Raw genomic sequence first — 16,898 nt, 5'->3', positions numbered from 1 at the left:
ACAAGCAATTTACTCTCAGTTTGCCGAGTGCCTTTTTTCTAGCACTCGGCAAAGCCGTATTTTGCCGAGTGCCTATATTTTGGCACTCGGCAAAGAGGTATTTTGCCGTGTGCATTTTTTTGGCCCTCGGCAAATCAGTTTTTCGAATCAATTTTTGAGGCCCTAAATGAATTCAAATGAAAAACTTTTCAACTACAAAGTTGTATAACTTCTCAAGATCTACAAAGTTTATTTTGGTCATTTCTTCATTTGACAAAGCGACAATAACGTTGTTCATAAAATATACATCTCTCATATTAATTTCATGAAAATAGAAGAGAGATATATATGATTTGTGAACAATGTTACTACCACTATGTCGGATGAACAAATGACCAAAATAAACTTTGTAGATCTTGAGAAGTTATGAAATTTTGTAGTTGGCAACATTTTGATTTGAAATCATTTTTCATGCAAAAACGACGTTTGAATTTGAAAATTTTAAAATTTGAATTTTTCAAACGACCTCGGATGAAAAAACTTCCTAAATGAAAATTGTAGATCTCCAAAAGTTATGAAACTATGTAGTTGACAACTTTTTGATTTGAAATCATCTTATCATGCAAAACTACGTTTGAATCTCTCAAATTTAAAATTCAAATTTTTCAAACGACCTCGGATGGAAAAACTTACTAAATGAAAATTGTAGATCTCAAAAAGTTATGAAACTTTGTAGTTGACCACTTTTTGATTTGAATTCATTTAGGGTCTCAAATAAGCAATTTACACTCGGTTTAGTATAATATATTGGGAACTAAAACGGAATCTAGACACAAGTGATAGTGTGGTGTAGTGGTAGAGGAGGTTTGTGCGCAGCGGGAGGTCTTGGGTTCGAATCCCGTCGGCTGCGTAGCTGTGAAATTTACGCGAAAAAAGCCGGAGATGGATGGGCGCTGACCGATGGGGGCCTCCACCAATTAAAAAAAATTCATTTTTTTTGGGTAAAAATTCCCATTTTTTTCGGTTCCAACTTTGCCGAGTGTCGGCACTCGGCAAAGGCTTTGCCGAGTGCCCGACAAAAAACACTCGGCAAAGACGTCTTTGCCGACTCTTTTTTTGCCGAGTGCTCTTTGCCGAGTGCAGCACTCGGCAAAGCCTTTGCCGAATGCAAATTGGGCTTTGCCGAGTGCCCCTGGCACTCGGCAAATTCACTGAGTCCAGTAGTGAGTATATATATGCCCAACCAATATATAAAGTACACAAGGATATAAACATGGCCTTTTAGTTTAGGCAGGTTTTGAGTAAGTTATATAACTCTTGTGGTGCGTTTGCACTTTGAGATGGGTATGTAGAGCCTGCTTGGCTGAACACCAAATTTTGTCATGCCAATTTTAAGGCAACCCAAAATGTGGGTACACCAATATTTTAAGCCAATATTTTTGTAAGGCAACCAAGGTTAATACTTGGTTTGCTACCAGTAAAAGAAACGAATATTTTCTTGCCAGAATTTTAGAAGGAATTGTCAATATTTTGGCACCAATCCAATTCATGCCAAATCTTTTAAACTCGTCCATGTTTTGACTTGGAAAGAATTGGCTTGCAGCCAAGCAAGCCCGTAATAACTGCGGTCAGATGGTCTTTTTTTTCCAAAAGAAATCTCAAACCGGCATGTTCTTCTAACAGAATCAAGGATAAGTATGAACATATATGCACACCACCACAAGTGTATTTCACACTCGTGAAAACGTCGTTTAGAGAAAAACTTATGGTTAACACCTAACAATTTCAAAAAACGAAAAAATACTCTAAGCTTCTAAAACTAGGGGGAAATCCTAGAGAGAGATTGAGATATGAGAAACAAAATAAATAGAAATCACAAAAATATACTTCAAAACTCTCGGTGATTAAATTTAGCTCTATCAAAATGGGAAAGTATCTAGAAAGTTCATAGAACATTTTAATCAATGTCTAACGTGTTTTTGAAAAACTCTGCAGAGCAGAAATATGAGATGCAACCAGCATCAATACAAACATACGTTAATGTTGAATGCATTCTTGTCAGTTTCATATTGTCTTTTTATTACATAAAGTTCTTAAAATATGCTGAGACATTTATATAACATTTTAGGAATTCCATAGAATTTTCTTGATATTTTCTTATTTTCCTAGTGCTAAATATATATTTTTAAAGCTTATAGATATATTTTCATGAATCTAAACATTTTCTTTATGTTTATAGAGTCCCTTTATATCTATAGAATTTTCTTGAATTTTTAATAAGCATGTACTTCCTCCGTTCTCAAATAAATCAATTCCTAGAATCCGTGCAAGTCAAACTATCACAAGTTTGATTAACTTTATAGGAAAGAGTAACAACATATATGACATAAAATGAGCACATTATGGACATGTATCTTATGGCATATCCAATTATACAAATTTGATATCATAAATCGTGATGGATTTTTTGTAGAAATTCGATCAAAGTTTAAAATTTTTGACTTAAGACAACTCTAGGAATCTATTTATTCAGGGTCAGAGGGAATACAATTTTTTCATGGTTTAGACCTTATTAAGGTGTTTGCAGGATTTCTTAAAAAAACTAAAAACCACATTGAAAACAACTTCTAACCGGGACATTGAGGTACTCCTTCTATTCTTTTTTACATGTCATGTTAGTTTTGTCATAAGTCTAATATTACTATTTTTTACTATCGATTTCAAAAATAGTTATATATTATCGAAGTATTTATCATAGTAAATCTAAAATATAAATCTTGCGTCACGAACCTATATATTTTTTTTTTGAAAATGATGATTAAAGATGTAAATATTTAATTTAGGACAATACTAACATGATATGTGATATGTAAATAAAAATGGAGGAAGTAATTTAAATGATTTTGAGAGTTAAGCGAGGACTAAGGCGATAGCTGTGTGATGCAAGAGGGCTTTTTCCAAATTTAAATGGCCCACGTCACAGGTCACAGCCCATAACTATTTTGACGACTCTCTAGGCCCAATCTCCCTTTGCGACCCTGCCAAAGGTAAGAAAATCCGAACGGACCAACACATTTCTGGTACGATCGTGTTTTTTTGCTAGCTGTAAAAAATATCCGTTCTGCAATGGTAATATCTCTTCGAAGAAGCTGTAAAATCTCCAACAAAAACCAGCCTAACCATATCACTCAATTCCCGCGTCCCGCTAGAATATTCCTCGAGCCATCTCCTTATATAGGCATACAGCGCTAGCCGCCGCGGCGGTCCAGTCCACCTCCTCGATCCGAAGCCGGCGATCGCAGCGGCGGATATGGCGTCCCTCCGTATGGTGTTGGTGTCAGTGTTGGTGGCAATGGCGGTGAGCGCGGGCGGCGTCGCGGCCCGGCCTCTGGTCGGGGATGGCGGCGCGTGGGAGGACAGGGCGCCGCTGCAGACGTCGCGCCCCTTCAACATCGCGCACCGGGGCTCCAACGGGGAGCTCCCCGAGGAGACGGCGGCGGCGTACGTGCGCGCCATCGACGAGGGCGCCGACTTCATCGAGGCGGACATCGAGGCCACCAAGGACGGACACCTCGTCTGCTTCCACGACACCACTCTTGACGACACCACCGATGTGTCCGACCACCCGGAGTTCGCCGGCCGCCGGCGCACCCTCGAGGTGCAGTGGGCCAACGTCACCGGATACTTCATCAGTACGTGGACAGTACGCCGCCCGTTGCATGCATTCAGTCGATCGGTAGTTTCAGTTCCATCTCATTGTCGATCTATCTAGCTAGGGAATAACACGAAGCTAACTGTTGCGCAGCTGATTTCACCCTGGCGGAGCTCAAGACGCTGAGGGCGAAGCAGCGATGGGACTTCCGTGACAACTCCCACAACGGTGAGCAAGTCGATCCGGCGTCCCGGCCGGCGAGACCCAACTCCGCGCCGACGAGCCCGGTCTTTCATTCTTTGTTAACTGTACGAAAAACAGCGTCCACAATACACCGTGGCCTCGTTTTCCGCAGGCGTCTCGCCGATCATCACGTTCGACGAGTTCATCGACATCGCGCTGAACGCCAAGAGGGTGGTCGGGATCTACCCGGAGATGAAGAACCCCGTGTTCATGAACAAGCACGTTCGGTGGGCGGACGGGAAGAAGTTCGAGGACAAATTCGTCGCGACGCTCAAGAAGTACGGGTACGGCGGCAAGTACATGTCGCCGGCGTGGCGTGCCAAGCCGGTCTTCCTCCAGTCCTTCGCGCCGACGTCGCTGGTCCACGCGGCCGGCCTCACGGACTCGCCACTCGTCTTCCTCATCGACGACGTGACCGTGCGCACCGAGGACACCAACCAGCCGTACGACGAGATCACCTCCGGCGAGTACCTGGACTACATGAAGAAGTACGTGGTGGGCATCGGGCCGTGGAAGGACACGGTGGTGCCGCCGACCAAGGGCAACCTGCTGGCCACGCCGTCGGACCTCGTCGCCATAGCGCACGCACGGGGGCTGCAGGTGCACCCCTACACGTACCGCAACGAGAACGAGTTCCTGCACTTCAACTTCCGGCAGGACCCCTACGCCGAGTACGACTACTGGATCAACGACGTCGGCGTCGATGGCCTCTTCACCGACTTCCCGGCGAGCCTCCGCCGGTTCCAGGAGTGGACCACCAAGAAGAAAGACTGATTGTGATTAGCAACTCGCAAGGTTGGAGTATAGCAAAGTTACTGTCTTGGTAGCTGGGTTTTTTATTCAGTCATTTAGATCGTAGTTCTGGAGATGTTTTCAGAGTAGAGACAATTCTTTTTATTTTTGCAGTGGCCATATATTGCTTGATTGGAACAGTATCAATTAACACTCTCGTGCTAACAGACCAGCATGTCAGTATGTGATCCCATCTTCACACGATTAGCGTGCATACCCACAGCGGCCTATTGACTATTGTCCCGTGCAGTGTGAGTGTAACAATAAACGTATACATTGGTCAATGCATATAGGCACGCGCAACAAACTAATGAATTTGTACACGTTGCACACACATAGCAAAGCACTGCACAACATTCTGTATATAAATGTTGCAGATGAGCAGGCACAGAAACAGTCTACAATTTGACATTTACATAGTACAAACTGAAAGCCTGACTTAACGTATATGCCTGAATGAGCAGTATTAAGTAGAGACTATAAGAGATGCAATGCATACCAGCGTTGAAAAGGGAAGTGAGACTGAGAACCGTTCGGCTTCTTCAGAAATAAATCATATAGATAGTAGATGCTTTGTTTTTTCTTTTCATTTGATGGTTCAGCAGATTCAGGGTGACAGCTATTACTCTTTTGTATGACCATGCAAATAAGTAGCAGCAGTAAGATTATGGCAATGCCAAAAACAATGAGGTTTCCAGAATCATTACTCATGAGAACTTTGATCTTCACATAAAAATTCAAAATAGAACCTAGACAACAGGTAAATAATTCAGATTTCGGAAACATAAACCATAGAACTGTAGAAGACCTCTCAAGGGACATTGTGGCAATGTCAGCATGTGGAAGGTCAGGAGCTTATGGCAATGTCGGAGTACCCTAGTTCATGCTGGCAACATAGGTATGGGCCTATGGGGTGTACATATATACACTAAATGCTAAGGAAATGATAGAAGAATACAGTCAGATAATCTTAACTGAAATCTTTGGCATTAAGACAGTTAATTTACACCTGCACTTCTTATCAGCAGATACATTAGTGACTAGTGAGAGATTCCTCAGAAGAAAACTATATTACACAAAGCTGCCATCTACAGGATAAAATCTAGTCAAACAGATGATTAGAAAAAAAAAATCATCAAGGGCGCAGGTCACAGCTATCTTTACCTTCTCCTACATGTAGAATATGTAAAATTATCCATCTCTATCGATGTTCACGAATTGGAGGCTGTAGCTGCTTTAATCGCTGAACGACCTGCTTCATAGTTGGACGTATAGAGAGTGAATCAACAGTGCACATCACTGCTAAATGCAATGTTTCTACCAAGTCGTCATGTGGGCCAACATCCCACAGACCATCAATAAAGAATTCCCTGGCACGGCCTTGACGAAGCAGCATGCAAGCCCAAGCAACTATGTTAAACCCATTACCATAAGGAGAAAATGACGGGTCCAAGGCCTTCTTGTTTGAGATTAGCTCCATCAGGACAACACCATAGCTATACACATCAGCTTTATCTGAAACACGACAAGTCATAGCATATTCTGGAGCAACATATCCAAATGTTCCAGCTACACCAGTGGTTGCATGTGTTTCTGAATTTCCCAAGAGTCTTGCCAGTCCAAAGTCCGAGAGATAAGCAGTATTGTTAGTGTCCAACAAAATATTGCTCGGCTTCACGTCCCGGTGAAGGATACGAGGAACACAGGTATCATGCAGATAAGCAAGTGCTTTGGCAACATCCAATGCAATCTTGTGCAGCATTTTCCAGTCTACCGGTCTCTTTGATCTCTCCTGTATAAACCTCTCAAGGTTTCCTCCAGACAAGTAGTTATATACGAGAAACATTTCAGACTCGCCAAGATGGTAACCTACCAAGGTAACAAGATTTGGATGTCTTAATCTCCCTAGGGTTTTTATCTCAGCATCAAACTGTTGGGCTCCCTGAAATCTCCCGACAGAGAGCCTCTTAATAGCTACCAACACTCCAGGTGCAATTTCAGCCTTGTAAGTGGCTCCAAAGCCTCCACTTCCAATGCAATTGCTTGCATTGAAACTTCCAGTGGCTCGAACAACAGTCTCATATGTGATTGGGACACCAATATCTTGGAAGAGTGTAACTTCTCTCCTTCCAGAAGACCGAGCTGACATCCGGGGAGCACACTTCCTTGTGTATATGAAGAGCACGATCAGTGCAAGGAGGACAGAAACGATGGCTGTTGCAGAAGTTATTGAAGCAATCTCAATTGCATTAAATGAATTGTTCGCTCCTTCATTTTGCGAGTTTGAAGGTGCTGTATCATTGTTGTCATTCGAATTCAAGCCTCGACCCTGCTGAGCAGCTGATGGCACAGCCAAAGTGTACGCATGACAAGATTGCAGTAAAGGATTCCCAATAACGCTGTCACATCTAACTGTATTACCATTTGTTGGCACTGGACCAGACAAATTGTTGAATGACACATTAAACGTGGTAAGAGATGCTGAGTTAGCAAATCCTGAAGGAATCTTCCCAGTAAGGTTATTGTTATTAAGGAGTAGAGCAGTGAGATTTCTCAAGTCAGCAAGGGCACCAGGGATCACCCCTGTGAGGAGGTTGGATGACAGGTCCAAAACCTTGAGAGCGTGCAACTGATTAATATCGGCTGGAATGGTGCCATTCAGAAGGTTCTGAGCCAAAGAGAGGCGCTGTAAATGCGGCAAGTTCTTCACAGAAGTAGGAATTACACCACCGAGGCGATTCCTACTCAAATCCAAGCTGATAAGGTAACTTAACTCCCCAATACTTGATGGTATCATACCTGAAAGCTGATTACCAGCAATACCAAGAACAACGAGAGAACTGCACAGCGAGCCAATGTCTGCAGGAATAGCTCCACTTATCAAGTTGTTACTGACTTCCACGACGAAGCCCCTTGAGCTGTTGCACTTGTTAAATAGACTAGGCTGAAGCTGACCACCAAGATGATTCCCATCAGCCAAGAATGCATAGGACCCCTGCATCCCCAACTTTTCAGTAGCAAGAGGCAAGGATGTAACTGCACCAGTAAAATTGTTCCTGGAAAAACTATGGTAGCTTGTCAAATGCACACCCAATGGTGATGACGATGACATAAAGCCAGCAAGCGCTTGATATGTGAAGAAAGAAGAATACTCTGACACCAAGTCATCCAATGGAGGCTGGGATGAAAGACAATTCTTTTTTGAGATAAATACTGGAATCGAGCCAGACAGCTGGTTTCCAGTGACATCAAACACGTCCATGCAAGGCACTGGCAGTGAAGGATCAACTGAACCTGTAAACTTGTTCATGCTCAAATTCAGGAACTTCATGTTCTCACATTCCACCAGCCCCTTGGGAATCCCGCCGGAGAACAGATTCTCCCCCAAATTCATCATTTCCAGGCTCTGGCATGAACTCCAATTACCCGGCAGCTCTCCCTCCAATGTGGCCCTTGGCGCCCACAACATCCTCAGCTTCGGCAGCGTAGCGATAGCATCCGGAATCCCTGCTTGGAAGTAGTTGAAGTCATCAGGCTCACCATAGTCAGAAGAATCAGAACCACCAGGCGACGCATAAGGATTGGACAACACAAGCACTGACAGCTGAATGCAACCACCAAGCTCCGCTGGCACAGGCCCACTCAAACTGTTCCTGGACACATCCAAAGCACGCAGATTCTTGAGGTGACCAATCTCCGGCGGGATGATGTCATCCAGATTGTTGGAGGACAGTAACAGCGCCTGCAGCTCGGTACAGTTCCCCAGGCTCCGGGGGATGCCACCGACGAGCATGTTCCCAGAGACGTCGAGGAACTGCAGATTGCGGCAACCGGCGCCACCGAGCTCGTCAGGGATGGCGCCACCGAAGCGGTTGGAGGCAAGTGACAGGCGCCGCAGCACAGGGAGCGCGCCGAGGGCGGCGGGCACGGAGCCGTTGAGCTGGTTGTAGGCAAGGTCCAACGTCTGGAGGGCGACGCAGGCGAGCACCGCGGGGATCCCGCCCTGGAGGCGGTTGCCGGAGAGGTCGAGCACGCGGAGGCGGCGCAGCGTCCAGATCGCGGGCGGGAGCGGGCCCGAGAGCGCGTGGGACGGGAGCGCGAGCACGCGGAGCTCCCGCAGCGCCGCGACGGCCGGGGACAGCGCGCCCGCGAGCGCGCGCCCGGGCGAGGAGGTGACGTTGAGCGCGACCACCTCCCCGGCCGCGCCGCACGACACGCCCGGCCAGCGGCAGTGGTCCGCGGACGCCGGGGACCAGTCGCGCAGCACCCCGCCCGGGTCGGCCGTCACGGCCGCCTTGAACTTCAACAACGCCTCGCGCTCGCCGCTGACGGAAGCCGAGGTGGCGTCACCGAGCAGCAGCAAGAGCGGCACGAGCAGCAGCAGGGTTCGAGCGGCCATGGGCGTAGTCGGTCGTGGCGGCGGCGGCGGCGGCGGGGGCCGCCGTCGCATTGAGGCGGGACAGTGGCGGAGTGCTTGGCCCGCGGTGGAGTGTAGTAAGAGTGGGGATTTTTAACTTTTTGGTATCACGGCACTCCTATGTTCGCCAGCTTCACGAGCGCGAGCCTAATTGTCATCGTAAACTGTGAATGTCGTACGCTTTTACCACTACGCTGATGTGGCACGTCTAGTGGGTACGCCGGCGTGACAGCAAACCTGGAAGCCCTAACTTAATACGGAAATGACGTATTTACCTGTGCTGTTTCTCTCCCTCTACTCTCTGACGTGTGGGCCCCATATGTCGGCTTCATCTTCGACCTCCGGTCATCACCACGCAGTTAGGGGAGGGGGAGCTCGTGCGGAGTCTTGGCCGCATCGCGCAGCGGCCTGGGCGCACAGCGTACGTCGACAAGGCTGCAGCGTCGTCTACTCGTCTTGCAAGGCATGCAACGGCGGCGGCGGGTGCGTGCTGCTGCTCCCGTGACAGCACCTGTGGCTGTGCCACTCGCCCGAGGTCCCCCCATGGACGCGTGCCCCATCTGCTCAGCCGCCAAGAATGGCTCGCTCCATGTCCTGCTGTGTTGAAGGCTACACTGCCTAGCGTTCGAGCACGCTGATGAGCATGGAAGGGAATTTAAGGCCTTTGTCCAAGAAGCTACCTGCTGTCTGCTGCTCCACGACATACGAACGCATCAGTTTGTTCTCACCTGTCGTAATGCCATAGCCTAAGCCGAGCACTGAGCTCCCGTGAACATGGCCACACCACCGCCGTTTCTAGCCACCTACAGCGTCACCATCGTCACTGAGCACTGGCTCGGCGCCGTCGGAACTGGCTGAGCGCTGTCGCTGCGTGCTCTGGACTGGCCGTCGGCCGTCACCCAGGCCATCGCGCGCCCCAGGCTGTTGCCCGCACGCCCAGGCTGTTGCCGCGTGCCCAGACTGTTGCGCAGGCGGCCGAGACTCCGCACGAGCTCTTACCCTCCCCTCGCTGCGTGGTGATGGCTAGAGGTCTAAGATGAAGCTGACACGTGGGGCCCACATGACAAAGAGTAGAGGGAGAGAAGCAGCATAGATAAAAAGGTCATTTGTGCCAAATTTGGGCTCTCAGACTTGCTGCCACGCTGGTTTGCCCATCTAACGTGCCATATCAGCGAAAGTGACAAAAAACGTAGGAGGTTCACAGTTTGCAATAGCAATTACGTAGGAGCGCTAGTAAAGCTGATAAACGAAGGAGTGTTATCCGTAACGATGGCAAAAAAAGTTAAAAATCCTATAAGAGTGTGGCGACGGCTGCCGACAGTGAGAGGGACGGGGCACATGTGGATCTTTTGCGGAGGGGACCTCGGGTTGGATGGGGTTTTGCGCTTTGCGCCCTCGGATGGAGGTGGTGGGAGTGGAGGTTGCTTCGTTTGGAAGCTTGGAGGCTGGAGCATGTGACCCACCGGCTGGGTTGCACCCCACACAGTGTGGTTTACGACGAACACCTCCGGTTACCCTCAAATTGCACGCACTGTAATAGCATTGGGACGTGTCTAGGTTGATTGCCGATAACATATTTCATCTCCAATAATACAGAGTGGGCTTATTGGTTAGATATGAAAAATTTTTCCTAGAATTTCTACATGAGGCAATGTAGGTGAAAAAGCGAATGCCATGTCAATTATAGACTCAAGGCACTTTAAGTTTCTGAGATAAAGGCGGATAACTAAAATTAGGTTATCTTAAAGTTGGAACATAAAATGTTTGCGGTTAATAGTTGCTCTAGTGTTAACCAACTAATACCCAGTTTGTTGGTGTCCGTCATACCTCCCGTATTGCCTAGAAAAAAAAGATGTGTGCATAGATAAACTCTAAAATGAGAAAATTAGTACCATTGTAGATAGTTGTCAAGTATATCACGTACTCCGTATGTGTTAATTGATAAGCGGCTTGATAAATTTGGCAAGGACCAAATAGTAAAGAAGATCATATTGCACTTAAATATAGTGTAAAGAAATGGAACAGTCAATTCTATCCTAGGTGTCAAGAGGAAGGGCATATAAATAAGGGATGTGGTCATAAAAAAATGCAAATGTCAGTTGGAAGATAAGGAAGAGATGGTATATGACTATGCAACCATAACATTAAAGAGAAATAATCTACGTGATGGAGAATTTGGGGGCAGTGGAAGAGGTTATTCGTTGATGTGCATTATATTATGACGTATTTGTACTTAGTTCTCTTGCGAAGAAAAAATACATGTATCTTAGGACCCATTTGGCAGTGTTCTTCCTCAAATGTTCCTCCGGACCGATTGATGGCATAAAACTGGTCCGGCTTGTATACTATCCGCTAGAAAACGACTCCTCCTCCTATAGTGTTTGATAGGAGTCCTCTGTCTTCTCTACAGAAGCTGCTGACAGAGTCAAAAATCATACCGAACAGACCCTTAGTTTAGTCGCACAATCACTAGAGATGTGCGTAAAATTGGACCCTACTTTGCTCAACTACCAAGTGTATCGAGGAGCTAATAGCCTCTAAACTCTCCTGATTCTTTCGTGAAATTAAGCTCAACGACATATGCAGCTGTTGTTATGTTTCTTCTTTGCTAGAATGATTATGTTGCTAGAAAAAAATTAGTAGAGGTAGACAAGGTAGCAGCACATTACTTGATTTGGAAATGCGAGCAAGCACAAGCAAGCAGCTACCAAGGTACAGCACGTTATACACGCGATAGGTCGCCACTCACACGCCTGCATTTCTTAGATGAACATAGCTGTAGCTGTAGGGAACCATGGCCCATGGGTGAGGGTCGTTTCTGAGAATACGAGCAAGCCAACGTGGGCGGCCGCAAAACCCCACTCTGGAAAAAGGCGGTGTGGAAGGCGAAAAGGCCCCCCATGCTTTGCTTTTCCCCCGCCCAGCCCAGCCCCGCTCCCATCCACCCATCCATCCATCCACCACCCCCGTCCCGCCGCCTTGGCGACCTCTGCTTTCCAGTAATCCAGTGCCGCCTTTCACACCGCGCGCCCAAACCGACCGGGCTCCTCCCCCACCCACAGCATCCCCGCCGTCCGTGCCCGATCCCGTGTCCTCCCCGCGCTCGGCGGGACGCGGGTACGCCCGGTGCCCGGTGCCTGTCGCTCGGCCCGCGCGCTGGTGCGCCCCCTCCGGCTCCTCCCCACCCGTTGCTTTCCGCGGCGGGGGTTCGGAATTCCGAAAGCGACCCGTGTCCGCGCCGAGGTCGGGACCACGGGGACCGCTGTCAGCGTCGCGCGAGGGCGCCCGCGACGGTGAGAAAAGGATCCCCGTTCGTTTGGCGGACGGACGCTCGCCCCGTCGACCGCCTGGGCCCCGCAGCCGTCAACGTGCCGCCGGGCCGCGGTCAAAGCGACTGGACTGGAGGCGGCTCCATGCGCATGCGCGATGCCATTGCCACCCGCGCTAGTGGGTTGGGCTGGCGTGTCACTAGTGGGTGGTGGCGTGCGCGAGCGCCCCGCCCCGCCCCGCTGGCTCGTCTCAGGCGCCGTCGTGTCTGTCAACTTTTTTTTTTTGTTTCGGTTGCGTGTTAGGCTGTCGTGTGTTATGTTACTGTTATTCTACGAAAAACAAGTCGCTGATTCTTCATGTGGCAACAGAGGACACGAGTCAAAAGTCTCAAAGATTTCGTGCATGCTTGCACGCTATAAACGCGTACTAATGTTTTCTTCGACCGTGGCATGGCACTATGAGCTTCGGTCCTTTGCTACTTTCTGCTTCCTTCCGTGACGCTTCATGATTCGTTGCTCTGGAATTCGTAACGAGACGGATCGTGATTCGTGGGCCGGTTTGGAGTTAGGTCGCGCTTTTTGTCGCTGGTGACGGCCGAGCAAGATAAGGCCGCCGCCAAGCCAAAGGAAGAGATCGCTGCTGCTCGTGACGCACTGCGGACTGCGGTCGGGAGGAAAATCTTGGCCGAATCGACGAGAGAAACGCCAAAGTGGTGGCGAGCAGAGTAGGCGCCAACGGAGGGAGGTGCAAAAGGCTCGCCTTTCCGGTTCCGGAGGCATATTTATCCGCTCCAGCAGTGCAGTGCAGTGGAGTTCATCTTTCGCTGCTCCTGATCACTGATGCTTTTTTTTTTGGCTCACGTAACCAGACCTGCCTAATCGCGGTTAACCTTTGGGAGCTTTGATTGAAATGAAGAACGGGCTGCTCTTTTCTTTTCTTTTCTTTTTTTCCTTTTTTTTTGGAAAAAAAGAGGGAAAAAAAAGACGAGTGTGGAGTCTGGCCACAAGTCACTATGCTTAATGGGCCGATCCAGCTGGTTCCATCGTGCTCATGGGCCTGATGTGGCCCGGACCGATAGGTGTTCGTCTCCCCGACCCGACTTTAAACCCGGGAGGCCATTCCGGTAGGGTTTAGGGAGGCGACTGGGAAGCCGCCGCTCTGTACAGCCTGAGGCGGCGACGGCAATTGATCACGGCCCTACTGCACAGGTAACAAATTTCTTGCCCCGGTCTTTGGGATCGTAGCCGCGAGAGTAATAACAACTTCGTACCTGCCGCGGAGTTGCGTTGATTCGAGGCGTGCGCTCCGGGCCTGGTTCCTTCAATTTTCGGTGCTTGGTTGAGGGCTCTTGGAGTATGGATTGTTTTGCTTGCCTGTCCGTATAGCGTGTTAGCTGTATGAGTAAGAACATCGGTTTGAGTTCAGGTTCCGTGATTCTCAAGATTGTGCGAATTCTATAGATATTGCGATGTAGTATCAATGGATTTCTTTTTGTGCCTCTCTGTGTGTGAGGGGTTAAAGTTGTGTCTAGGTCCTGGAATGAGACCTAATTGTGGTGGTATTATCCTTGAGGTCCTGGAATGAGACCTGATTGTGGTGTTGTCCCTGATACAGATGCATAGAGTAGGCACAATAATCTGTTTCTCTCTTTCTTGAGTTGATAGTAGTTTTGTGTCTGACCACTGAACAGTCTGTTATTCATTCAGTGCCTGTGGTTGGCTTCTACTGTGCAATTTGAGGGATGGCTTTTGTCAGTAGAATCGGAAATGCGCTTAGGAGAACTTCAGTGTCCGCTAGCTCTCCACTGCTTCAGCCAGTAAGATGCATGTCTTCAAAGCTTTTTGTTGGAGGTATGTTCAGATCGATTTTATTCTCCTATGGTACCTTCTGGTTATAAGATATTCTTTCTTTTCTTCTATGCTGTTTCAGTATCTAATTCTGTTTCTAATGAACCTGCTTGTAGGACTTTCATATGCCACAGATGAAACGACTATGAAGAATGCCTTTTCTGCGTATGGGAATGTACTTGAAGGTTATTTTTCCAATTTATTTTGACTTGTATTCTTTTCTCGGGCATTTTTATCGGTGTCTAACACTTTTCTATTCTTGGTTTGCATTCAGCTCGGATCATAACTGATCGGGAATCAGGGAGGTCAAAGGGCTTTGGTTTTATAACTTATACATCCACTGAAGAAGCCTCAGCTGCAATGACTTCCATGGATGGCAAGGTATGTCATTTGTGTCTATTGTTTTATTCTATATCATCTTTGAATTGTCTCACTTCCAATGGTAATTCCAAACTGACTGTCTGAATACCAATTTTCACATCACTTGTTACATAGGAACAATTCCCAAGTCCAAACTCTGTTCAATTTGTCTCCACTTCATGCAAACTAAAACTCTAAGAGAAATATTTTGGGCTAACACTCAAAGAAATAAGCAACCATTAACCATTATTTTTCAGCCAGGAAAAATGTTGGGCTAATTATTTTTCCTTGTTGAAAGCACTGATTGATATGGTGGCATATATACAAATAATGGTCTCAACCAAAATATTCTTAGGAAAGTCACAGACCCTTTTTGCTGGATTTGAGTATGGATTGAAATATATTATTGCAATGAATGTTAGGTTTTTTGTCCTTAGTGTATGATGCAACAATCCAGTTGATAGACCGAAGCACTAAAAGAGTTGCAAACCAGAGCAGTGAATTAGATAAATCGTTTTTTTCAAATACTTGAATTGCTTCTACAGAGTTAATTCATGCTTATGATTTTTAGTTTGGCTTAAAATGGTTGGGCCTGTTTGGGAGAGCAGCTGCTTTCCAAGAATTCTTGGAGCTGGAGTTGGAGGTAGATTAGGGGTTTCTCGGTGAGCTGTGTTGTTTCCAATTTAGACTAAAAAAAGTCTTATACCAATTTGTTTTAGCTTACAAGTTCAAGATCCTGCAAGAATACAGGAGTTTGAACTCTCCCGAATCAGACCCTCTCCCTGGAATTTGCAAAAGAAAATGTTATTTCTCATTTTCATACCGCAAGTGATTTGGAAAGTTATTTTTGCTTCGAAGTTGTAGATACTTGTCTCTAATAAACATTTTGTTTCCTGAAACATAAATAATCTGCCTGTTTGCAAAGCATTGAAACTATTTCATCTTATACAGGAGCTTCAAGGACGAAGTATAAGGGTGGACCATGCCAATGACCGCACTGGTGGGATACACGGAGGTGGTGGTTTCGGTTCTGGTGGTGGCGGTGGATATCCTACTGGTGGGTATGGCGGTGGCGGTGGTGGTGGATATAGTTCTGGAGTTGGTGGTGGTGGATATAGTTCTGGGGGTTATGCTGGGAATGGTGGTTACGGTGTTGGATCTGGCAGTGGCTATGGTGGCAACTGCAACAATGCTTCAGGTGGTGGACATTCCGGCAATGATGGTTACGGCAATGGAGCTGCCAGTGGTGGTTATGCTAACAACTTGAGCAGCGGATACAGCAGCAGTGGAAGGTATAATACCACTGGCAGTTCTGATGGAAACACTGGTGGGTACAATTCTTCTCCCAACCCATATGGTGCAGGCAACTACGGTGCAGCCAACTACAATACAGGAAGTTCCAGTGGTGGAACCTCAGGAGAATTTGGTGGCGGCTTTAGTGGTGGACGTTTTGGTGGCAACAACTTCGCTGGAAATGTGACTGGTGGTGGCTACAGTGGCAGCAGCAGCACGGGAGAGTTTTATGGCGGCGGGGCAAGCTATGAAGCTAACAAGCCGCAGTACAATGGCCAAGACGACCTGATGGGCGATTTCTTCGACAAGGAAGTGGCAGAGGGTAAATGAGGGTGCTGCGTACTTGCATCTCTCGCACGATGCTGCAGATCTCTTTTTCCAAGCTGCATCTGATCGGCCGTGCTAAATGGAGCAAATAAAAACTTTGCTCGAGCTTATTAGGGTATAGAACATATTCCTTTGTTCTTTTTATTCTGTTTTCAGACAAGGCACGCATGTTCTTTTTTCACTTAGCTGGCGTTACATCTTATCTTGAGAGAAGAAAAGTGGTTATATCCTCTTGACAAGAAATGATGTTAGTCCAGGTGCTAATTTTCTTAGCCATTCTGACATGCCGAGCCAAGCTGGAGAAGTCCAAGTCCAATGACGCCGCGGAGTTGACGTCGGTAATGTGGCATGCCGCCATGGGCCGTTTGGTTGCAGCTCCACGGCCAGACAGATGAGCTCCAGACGCCAGTGTTTGGAATGGAGGAACGCTCGTTCCAATTCCAAGAAAGGTTCGGTCCCCTAAGCAAAACAATGGAAAAAAATACATCTAGTCTGAGCTCTAATTTTGCCTAAGACCGAGGCGAAAAGAGCAGAGAGGAGATAAACAAAAGAGCTCTAGGTCATTCCTCGGTACTGCGATGCTTAGGATCATTGGTCTAAGGCCTACTTTCCTGTTTATTATAATAGAAAAAATATCATTACCGTACCCCATTTCTCACGTTCATGTGGTAGTTCTAACTGAAATTTTTGATTCCTCCGTTCCAAACAGGCAAACACT

General features: G+C 47.2%; 3 protein-coding genes across 4 annotated transcripts; 2 read left to right on the top strand and 1 right to left on the bottom strand.

Moving 5' to 3' along the window:
• Positions 1 to 3,200: 3,200 nt before the first annotated feature.
• LOC136547142 (glycerophosphodiester phosphodiesterase GDPD6-like) lies at positions 3,201 to 4,844 on the top strand. Its single transcript, XM_066539114.1, has 3 exons — positions 3,201 to 3,671; positions 3,785 to 3,859; positions 3,987 to 4,844. Exons 1-3 carry the CDS (start codon positions 3,290 to 3,292, stop codon positions 4,646 to 4,648), a joined length of 1,119 nt encoding a protein of 372 aa, XP_066395211.1. The 5' UTR covers positions 3,201 to 3,289; the 3' UTR covers positions 4,649 to 4,844.
• A 793-nt stretch (positions 4,845 to 5,637) lies between these two features.
• On the bottom strand, positions 5,638 to 9,166 carry LOC136547141 (LRR receptor-like serine/threonine-protein kinase RPK2). Its single transcript, XM_066539113.1, has one exon. It carries the CDS (start codon positions 9,114 to 9,116, stop codon positions 5,868 to 5,870), a length of 3,249 nt encoding a protein of 1,082 aa, XP_066395210.1. The 5' UTR covers positions 9,117 to 9,166; the 3' UTR covers positions 5,638 to 5,867.
• A 4,300-nt stretch (positions 9,167 to 13,466) lies between these two features.
• On the top strand, positions 13,467 to 16,398 carry LOC136547140 (glycine-rich RNA-binding protein 10-like). 2 transcript variants are annotated; one of them, XM_066539110.1, is made up of 5 exons: positions 13,467 to 13,561; positions 14,060 to 14,203; positions 14,317 to 14,385; positions 14,475 to 14,581; positions 15,512 to 16,398. In XM_066539110.1, the coding sequence occupies exons 2-5, from the start codon at positions 14,095 to 14,097 to the stop codon at positions 16,181 to 16,183; spliced, it is 957 nt and encodes a 318-aa protein (XP_066395207.1). In that variant the 5' UTR covers positions 13,467 to 13,561; positions 14,060 to 14,094; the 3' UTR covers positions 16,184 to 16,398. The 2 variants fall into 2 exon arrangements, with proteins under 2 accessions (XP_066395207.1, XP_066395208.1); XM_066539111.1 differs by having other exon boundaries at positions 13,478 to 13,561; positions 14,044 to 14,203.
• Positions 16,399 to 16,898: the final 500 nt, after the last annotated feature.

Source organism: Miscanthus floridulus, chromosome 3, assembly GCF_019320115.1.
Source record: "Miscanthus floridulus cultivar M001 chromosome 3, ASM1932011v1, whole genome shotgun sequence".
NCBI classification, from domain to species: domain Eukaryota; kingdom Viridiplantae; phylum Streptophyta; class Magnoliopsida; order Poales; family Poaceae; genus Miscanthus; species Miscanthus floridulus.
The sequence above is the reverse complement of the archived record's forward strand: the minus strand, read 5'-3'. Positions and strand labels throughout refer to the sequence as shown.

What these genes read in the sequence shown, in the direction of transcription:
- LOC136547142 (XM_066539114.1), top strand. Translation starts at nt 3,290, where the DNA reads ATGGCGTCCCTCCGTATGGTGTTGGTGTCAGTGTTGGTGGCAATGGCG. An exon ending in CGTCACCGGATACTTCATCA is followed by an intron (nt 3,672 to 3,784) that starts GTACGTGGACAG and finishes ACTGTTGCGCAG; the next exon opens with CTGATTTCACCCTGGCGGAG. An exon ending in CCGTGACAACTCCCACAACG is followed by an intron (nt 3,860 to 3,986) that starts GTGAGCAAGTCG and finishes CGTTTTCCGCAG; the next exon opens with GCGTCTCGCCGATCATCACG.
- LOC136547141 (XM_066539113.1), bottom strand. Translation starts at nt 9,116, where the DNA reads ATGCGACGGCGGCCCCCGCCGCCGCCGCCGCCGCCACGACCGACTACG.
- LOC136547140 (XM_066539110.1), top strand. Translation starts at nt 14,095, where the DNA reads ATGGCTTTTGTCAGTAGAATCGGAAATGCGCTTAGGAGAACTTCAGTG. An exon ending in TTCAAAGCTTTTTGTTGGAG is followed by an intron (nt 14,204 to 14,316) that starts GTATGTTCAGAT and finishes ACCTGCTTGTAG; the next exon opens with GACTTTCATATGCCACAGAT. An exon ending in GTATGGGAATGTACTTGAAG is followed by an intron (nt 14,386 to 14,474) that starts GTTATTTTTCCA and finishes GTTTGCATTCAG; the next exon opens with CTCGGATCATAACTGATCGG.